Source organism: Balaenoptera acutorostrata, chromosome 3 (assembly GCF_949987535.1).
Source record: "Balaenoptera acutorostrata chromosome 3, mBalAcu1.1, whole genome shotgun sequence".
Taxonomy (NCBI): domain Eukaryota; kingdom Metazoa; phylum Chordata; class Mammalia; order Artiodactyla; family Balaenopteridae; genus Balaenoptera; species Balaenoptera acutorostrata.
The window spans coordinates 141,501,195-141,508,916 of NC_080066.1; the positions used below are offsets into that span (position 1 = coordinate 141,501,195).

Below are 7,722 nucleotides of genomic sequence, written 5' to 3' on the forward strand. Positions count from 1 at the left end.
TGTGCAGAAAGGATTTGAGGGGGTAAGGCTGGGCACCTGGAGATCAGTGGGAATCGGTAAAGGAATCTCAAAGCTAGAGGCTTTGGAGATAAGAAAGTGGAGGTAAGTATAGGGTACTCTGAAGATGGTTGGTTGTGAAGGGGGAAAGAGAAGGCTATGGATGAAGAGAACATATGGTGGTGAGGAGGGTCTTTTAAAGGATGGGAGATACTTAGTGCATTTTTCATGCAGGTGAGCATGATGTTGTATCTACTAAGGGAAGTAGCTGAAAATACAAGAATTGGGAGGTAGAGAGAATTTTTTTTTGGCCGCCCTGCACAGCTTGCGGGATCTTAGTTCCCCGATCAGAGATCGAACCCGTGCCCGCTGCAGTGGTAGGGTGGAGTCGTAACCACTGGACCACCAGGGAATTCCTGAGATAATTTTTTTTTTTAATTGAAGTATAGTTGATGTACAATGTTGTGTTAGTTTCTGGTGTACAGCAAAGTGGTCCAGTTATATATATATATATATATATATATATATATATATATATATATATATATACACACACACACACACATACATATATATACATATTCTTTTTCATATTTTCTTCCATTATGGTTTATTACAGTCTATTGAATATACTCTGTGCTATACAGTAGGGCCTTGTTGTTTATCAATTTTATTTGCAGTAGTTTGTATCTGCTAATCTCAAACTCCTACTTTACCCCTTCCCCATCCCTCTGAGATAATTGTTTTGATGAAAGGGAGGCAGTGGGTGCTGGAGCACAGCCTGTGTACAAAGCAGCACATCCATCTCATATTTGACTACTCTGGGGTATTTTAAAAACTCTGTAAAGATGATAATGGTGATATTGAGGAAGATGGTTATTCCTGTTTTAGAACGCTGTATGTGCTAGGTACCACACAGCTTATTTTCCCTGTGTTAGCTCATTTAGTCTTTAATGTAGTTATATTTATTATATCCTTTTATTGCTTAGGAAACTGAAACACAGAGAGGTTAAATAATTTGCCCAAGGCCACAAAGATAGTAAGTGGTACAATGTGATTTCCTCCCGGGCTGTGTGACTGTTGAATCCATACCAGTAAACACTGCTACCTGTGCTGCCTCTGGTGGCCGAGGGAATAATCAATCTGCATACTTTCTTTTCACAATATATGTTGACTTTGATAAGCAGGCGCTTATTATCATTTTGCAGATTACAAAGCTATTATCTTGCCTGCTATTTTTTGTTTGTTTGTTCTTTCCCTGGCTTGCCACCAGATTAATTCAGTGAGGCAATGCCATTTATTTTCTTTATCTTTTCATAGGGTTGGGACTGGTTTGATTCATCCTTTCTCTGTTTATCTGGATGGTAGGATGAGGTGAATATTATCCCTTCATATTATTAATTCACATATTAAACCTGCCCAAGGATTAAAGCTCCTCTTAGGAGACTCATTTTCATAAGCTTTTGCATATACCCAACTGCCTTGAATAACTCTTACTGACACTTGCTTTGTGATTGATTCCTTTACACAACTTGATATTTTGATTTGTTTATGGAATATTGTCTAAACTCAAATGTCATTTCCTTGGAGGAATCTTCCCTCAGCCCGGAACGAGCTCTGGCCTATGTGTTATATGTACCTCATAGCTGAACGCAATGGCTGGGACTCTGTAAAGCATACTGGGTAACACTTAACCAGGGTCCTTTAAAACTCAGGATTTTTTTTGATGAGGGGAGAATGGAGGAAGATGGAAATTCATCTTCCAAAATTCCAAAAAATTAGCAGTCAGAATATAATTCTAATTTATTACATGGATGGCACAAATTAGGAATTTTCTTGTCACCACGGATAATCATCATCGTCATGTATTGCTTAGATGAATTTGCAAAACTGTATCCAGGAAATGACTTTCCTCCAATTGCTCATATTGATAGATGTATGTCTGAAACTTTGTCTCGGGTGATTATTTTTTAAGCTTTAGGCAGTTGTATTTTTAAAACACTTGCTTTTATAACAGTGGTTAACCATTTCCAGCTCAACCCATTTGACTGATATCTCTCTATTAGCTTGCATGCTTGAAGTTGAATATTAGGCCGAGGATAGGGGCCAGAGGAATTATATTCCAGGTAGAAGAAGCCACGTGTGCAAAGGTATGGAGGTCTGTCATCTAGGAACCAGCCTAGCAGGATATACCTGTCAGTAGTCCTTTTCCTTTCCCCTGTACACAGTTCTGGGGATGCCAGCAGGTCAGGACTTGTAGAGTATCTGCCACTCTAGTTAATAAATGTAAAGATTCCAAATAACTTTGATCAGTCATTAGAACTAAAAGTTGGTTCACTTGGTGATATTTTTTCCTTTGTGTTCTCTTGCCAGTCCCTCCTGAAGCCATCAGCTTCTTGTCTGCAGTTGGGGTCTTTCTTGTTCTTCTGGTTGTCCTCTTCCTCTTCATCAACAAGAAGCTGTGTTTCGAAACCACAGGAGGCCTTCCGTGCCTGGACCAACAAGGGAAGAGGAAGCACTCTAAAGACAAGACTGGGATCCATGAAGGGCTGGGTAAGCATCATGCTTCACAGTCTCCTGAGCTTGGCATCTTGCTGTGGTTTGGGTCAGGGAAAGAATGTCACTGTTATTTCAGGATGGACCCCATTAAGAAATCACACATGAGCTGTTTAGCAGCTGCTGTGGTGGACATGATGAATGGGCTTTACTGAAGAATACATTAGCTTTAGGAAAGTAATGCTCTCTTCAGGGTCCAAAGAGCAGATGGGAAAAGGCTGACCACCACTTCCCATCTTCTTAGCTTTTTAGATGTCTGTGTTGAGTTTCCCTCTGACTAATGCTTGAAGGAAAAAACTGGATTTTTATTGACAAGAGCCTTGATGTGTTTTGGTCTCATTATGTTGGAACAGTGTTGACATTTCACTTCAGTTAGCTGTGTTTGAGATTTTCCGTGCTCAGGGCCACTCCCCACCTCATATGGCAACAGTCACTTTTCCAACAGGCGGTTTTTACTCTTTAAGTTCACTGAATCTACTACATCAGTTACTAACTTCTTTCAGTTTGATGGGGGAAAATAACATACTAAAAGGAATAATTGGCTTCCTGCTCTTAAAGGACGTATTCTATTTTCAATTGCTAAAGGGTAGAACTTTGTGACACAGGATGTTATCACAGAGTAATGATTATCATCACACAGAAGCTGGACATTTAAAGACAGAGCTCTTATCTTACAGGTAACAACTTTGCTTTTTTTTTTTTAAATCAGTCTGAGTCTTACCCTCCTTTCCCATTCCCCATGTGTGGGGCATGACGGAACTGGTGGAGGGACAGTCTTAACATTACTTTTCTGAGCCGGGGCAAGGCCTTGAGGAAAACACCCCTTAGTCATCGCATCTCCTGGGCATATTCTGGGTGAGCCAGCCTGGACCAAGGAGAATATTTGCCTTATTGATATGGCACCTTATGTAGCCATCTTTTAACTTCTTTGCTTGGATATAAGGAAAGGCACAATTTTGGAATAAATGTGTATTAATTATCTATTGCTTTAACAAATTACCCCACACCGAATATTTATTATCTCACAGTTTCCGAAGTTCATGAATATGGGACTAGCTTAGTTGGGTGGTTACAGATCAGGGTTTTTCATGAGGCTGCAATGTCAGCTGCAGTCATCTGAAGGCTTGACTGGGGCTGATTGACTCACTTCCAGGATGGCAGAAGGCTTTAGTTCCTGTGTGAACCCTCTGCAGAGCTGCTTGAATGTATTTATCACATGGCAGCTGGCTTCCCCCAGAATGAATGATCTAAGAGAGGAGAGCAAGAGGAAGCCCCAGTTTTTTTTTTAAATGACCTAGTCTACATACAGTGTCACTTTCCAGCACATTCTAGTCATTTCCTAAGTACAGCCTATGTTCAAGGGAAGGGGGATTAAGTTCCACTTTTTAAGGGAACAGATCAAAGACTGTGTGATGTATTTTAAAATCACCATAGGAGAGAATAATGGGAGGGGTGTAAATTGCAGTTCTGGCAGTTGATTTGGCATTGCTACCGTTGCAGTGGCCTTATTTTTTGAACTCCACTTGGGACATATGGCTCATCTTCTGAAAATAAAATGGAATTTGTTATGTGAAATCTGGGACTAACTAATGGTTTAGCCACTACTGTCTCAGCTGGGACATAGGTGAGCAGGATGATAGACTTCTGTTTGGTCATGGGGTGATACGAAGGTAGGGTTCATAGTGATTCTACTTTTCTCCTTTCCGCAGCTGACTGTCACTTGTTGTGTGACCAAGGCAAATTATGGAACCGTTCTAAATGTGTTTCCTTATCTGTACATTGGGGTTATCAATACATCCCTTACAGGGTTGATCTAGATTAAATGAATTAATTTTGTAAAGGTACCAGCATGGTGCCTATGATAAAAGTCCTAATAGAACTTTAACCATAGCTGTGTAGTATTAACAAAATTCCAGTCACAATAGTGGCTTTAGGAATGACATCACACATGAACACATTGTATTCATTACTTAAATTGGGAGATTTAAGTTGGTGGTTTTCTCCTTTTCAAACTATAATGGGTACAAAGAACTAAGGTTAGAGCTATTTAAGATATTTTTCTTTTTGTCTTGTTTGACATGTTATCTGAGTAATTTAGAGACAATTATGAATTATACTTGCAAATAAGTTGAGGTTTGAAGATAATGTTGAAACGATAACAATAAAACATGGGCCAGAAGCTGTTAGCTCAAGAAACACTGAAATCCATGTCTCAAACTTAGAGTGGGATCATATGAAGGAGGTTTAAAAATAGTTTAATTAGAAGAATCTACAAATTATAACGTCTAAGAAGCAAACACCTTCATTTTGACATTTCTCCTTTAGAAGTTTAATTATCATTGATCAAGAGTCTTTGAAAAATGTGCTTTTAGCCCAGATTTTATCTAACTTTTGATGTTTGCCTTAATTATCATCCTCAGAGCCCTGACTTCTCAGTGAAGTTGGGATGTTCTTAACATATTTTGACAAATGTAGAGAAGGGAGGAAGGCAGCCTGGTGTGGTGGAAAGAAGCACAGTGAAGACAACCAGAGCTTAGTTTTGCCACTAATTGGCTGTGATATTTTGGGAAGCTCACCTCACCTCTCGGGGTCTTAAGTCCTCACTTGCAAATTGATAAGTCTGAACTAGGTTCTTCTCCCAATTGCCATTGTGCAATCCTGTTTGATCCTTAGGGTTACCATAGCAATTTCTTCTCTGGGTCTCAGTCTATGAATGAAAGAGGCCTAATGAAAATGATTAAAAGCAACTAGACCACCCTACTCTGAGACTGAGCCATATGAAATTGCCATTTGAATAGATCAAAAAATGGCTGAATATCAGCAACCTAATCATTATAATCTAATATACATGTGAGGTTCTGAGGAATAAAATAATTCTTTTCTTTTGTGTGGTAATATCAGAGAGGCAGGCGTGACAATTTATTTTCTGAACCCACTGTGCCAAATAATTTACCTCACAAAAATACCTTGCCTTTTCGGCTATTTTTTCAAAGTTCAAAGAATTTACACATATCATTTTATCTGGATGTAGGTTAAGGGGAGAAAGAAACTGAAACAGTTTCTTCCTAATAACATAGGCAATAATAATAATTAGATAATGATAATTAGTGGCTATCATTTATTTAGGATTTACTGTGGCCATACAGCTGCTAAGTCTGTTACATGGATTATTTGACTTCTTAATGCAAAGTACTTGTGTTGTTTGTTGGTAGTGATTGCTTTGGGGGAAGGGTGGATATGACTTGCCACAAAGAAGCCATTGTTCAGCATTGAGATAAAAAATTGATTAAGAATAAAAATCCCATGGTGAAATCATAGTTTTTAAAGAAGCTTAGCTTTGAAAGAGGGAGAAGAATTTTGTTTTTTGTTTTTTTTTCCCCCTCAAAAGCTTTCTTTATGTATCAAAGGCAACATTTAGAAGTTGGAGCAAAGAGCTTCATTTTCAAAGGCACAGGGTAGAAAGGATGGAAGATGTGACAGGAGGGTGTTTCCTCCCAGGCAGGGAGGGGAAGAAGAAAGGCTTTCCACCACTGGAAAGGGCAGTCCATGGCTTGGAAGGACCACAGGGAAAGAGATTTGGAGGGCTAGAGAGTTGCCTGGACCCTGAGAAGGGTGGCAGATGTGGGGTGGGGTCGCAGTGGTTGTGGTAAGAAGATCTGAGTCCAACATGGCCTGAGGAAGAGGTGGAAAGCAGAGCGCCGTGCTTCCCCTTCCAGAGGGTGGCAGGAGACGGCCTCATACGTGTCTCGTGTGGGCCTACCGTGGCTGCAGGGGGTAGGACACGCTAGTGGGAATGGGAGGAGAGAGATCTGGAAAAGACTCCCTGAGCAGTTCTTCAGGTGAGCAGCTCATGTCACACAAGGGTTTAGAAGTTTCTGCATGACCCTGTGGGGAGAAGACAGCAGAGGAATAAGAGCACTGCCAGGGAACACTCCTGCCAGGGAGTTGTCACACCTTGGGGTAGGGTGGACCTGTAACAGAGGTTGGGGAGCACGCCACCCGAGGCCTGCTCTTGGGTTAGTGCTCTGCTGTTGCCTTCTTGAAATTCTTAATGGTTTTTGAGCAAGGGTCCTTCCATTTTCATTTTACACTGGGTCTTCAGATTATGTACTTGTCTTGCCTGGAAGGATCACCAGAGGTACTGCAGGTCTGGACCCTTCCCGAGGAAGGCTGTAGAGGCAGAGGCTGACTCCTCTGGAGGTCAGGGAGGCAGCAGGGAGGAACAGCACACCACGGTAAGTACGCTTACAGCCATGCCCATTGCTCTCTGATGAGCAGGAGCGTGGGGTGGAGTGCAAATCCCCCAAACTGATTACTTATCCAAGTGAAACTGACCAGATGACTTTGAGGGGGCAAGCTGAAGTTTAGTTTCTCAACACAGAGCATGGGAGGGGGTGTGTTGGCAGAGAGAGACAAGAGCACAGTGAGACAGCATGGCGACAGCTTTTGTACATTTAGGAAGAGCTGGTGCTCAGCCAGGGCTTAGCAGTCAGCTGTGTCAGCTGGAGCTCGGGAGTGAGGTGGTCCACATGTGACAATTTCTCCCCACCAGTTGGTTAAAAGGCCCAGCTGACTGGTTCCTCCTCAAGACCACTCCCACCTCTTCACCTACAACTGAATGTTTAGCTTCTGGTCCAGCTGGGCTCTGACCTGCCCCAATTCCTTCTGCTTGGGCCATGATGGCTGCTGTTGTCAGATACTTTTTATTTCAGTTCTGCATTTAGGTCAGAATATGTTCAAGTACAACCTTCCTACTACACAATTCAATAGGCAGATACTATTATCATCTCCATGTTAAAGATGAGGCAACTGAGTCTTCGAGAGATGAATTTTTCCCCCAAACTATTAAGCTGCAAAACTGAGACTCGTATCCCAAAACTGCCTAATGTCAGAGGCCAAGGTCTTAACTGTACTACTTTCTGCCCACCTGATCTTCCCCGCTCAAGTCACTATTTCATGCTTTTGAACTTCTGGGATGGGAGAAAATCAGGGGAAAGGAGGATTTGGGGGATGGTTCGGTTTCCTGTGGCTGCCATACAAATTGCCACAAACTTCGTGTCTTAAAAGAACATAAATTGATTTTCCACACAGTTCTGGAGACCAGAAGTCTGAAATCAAGATGTCAGTGGGTCCACACGCTCTCCCAGCTTCAGGAGGCTGCCGACCATC

The 7,722-nt window shown here is 41.6% G+C and overlaps 1 protein-coding gene across 5 annotated transcripts in view; it reads left to right on the plus strand.

Moving 5' to 3' along the window:
- The window catches only part of SYT16 (synaptotagmin 16), a 259,391-nt gene that overhangs the window by 112,461 nt on the left and 139,208 nt on the right, over window positions 1-7,722 (plus strand). For 3 of the 5 annotated variants that reach the window (XM_057544750.1, XM_028169216.2, XM_028169217.2), the window contains exon 2: window positions 2,371-2,550. In XM_057544750.1, the coding sequence (XP_057400733.1) occupies window positions 2,371-2,550 (180 nt within the window). Of the gene's footprint in view, window positions 1-2,370; window positions 2,551-7,722 lie in introns of those variants that run through there. The other 2 variants (XM_007192962.2, XM_007192963.2) reach the window with 1 other exon arrangement.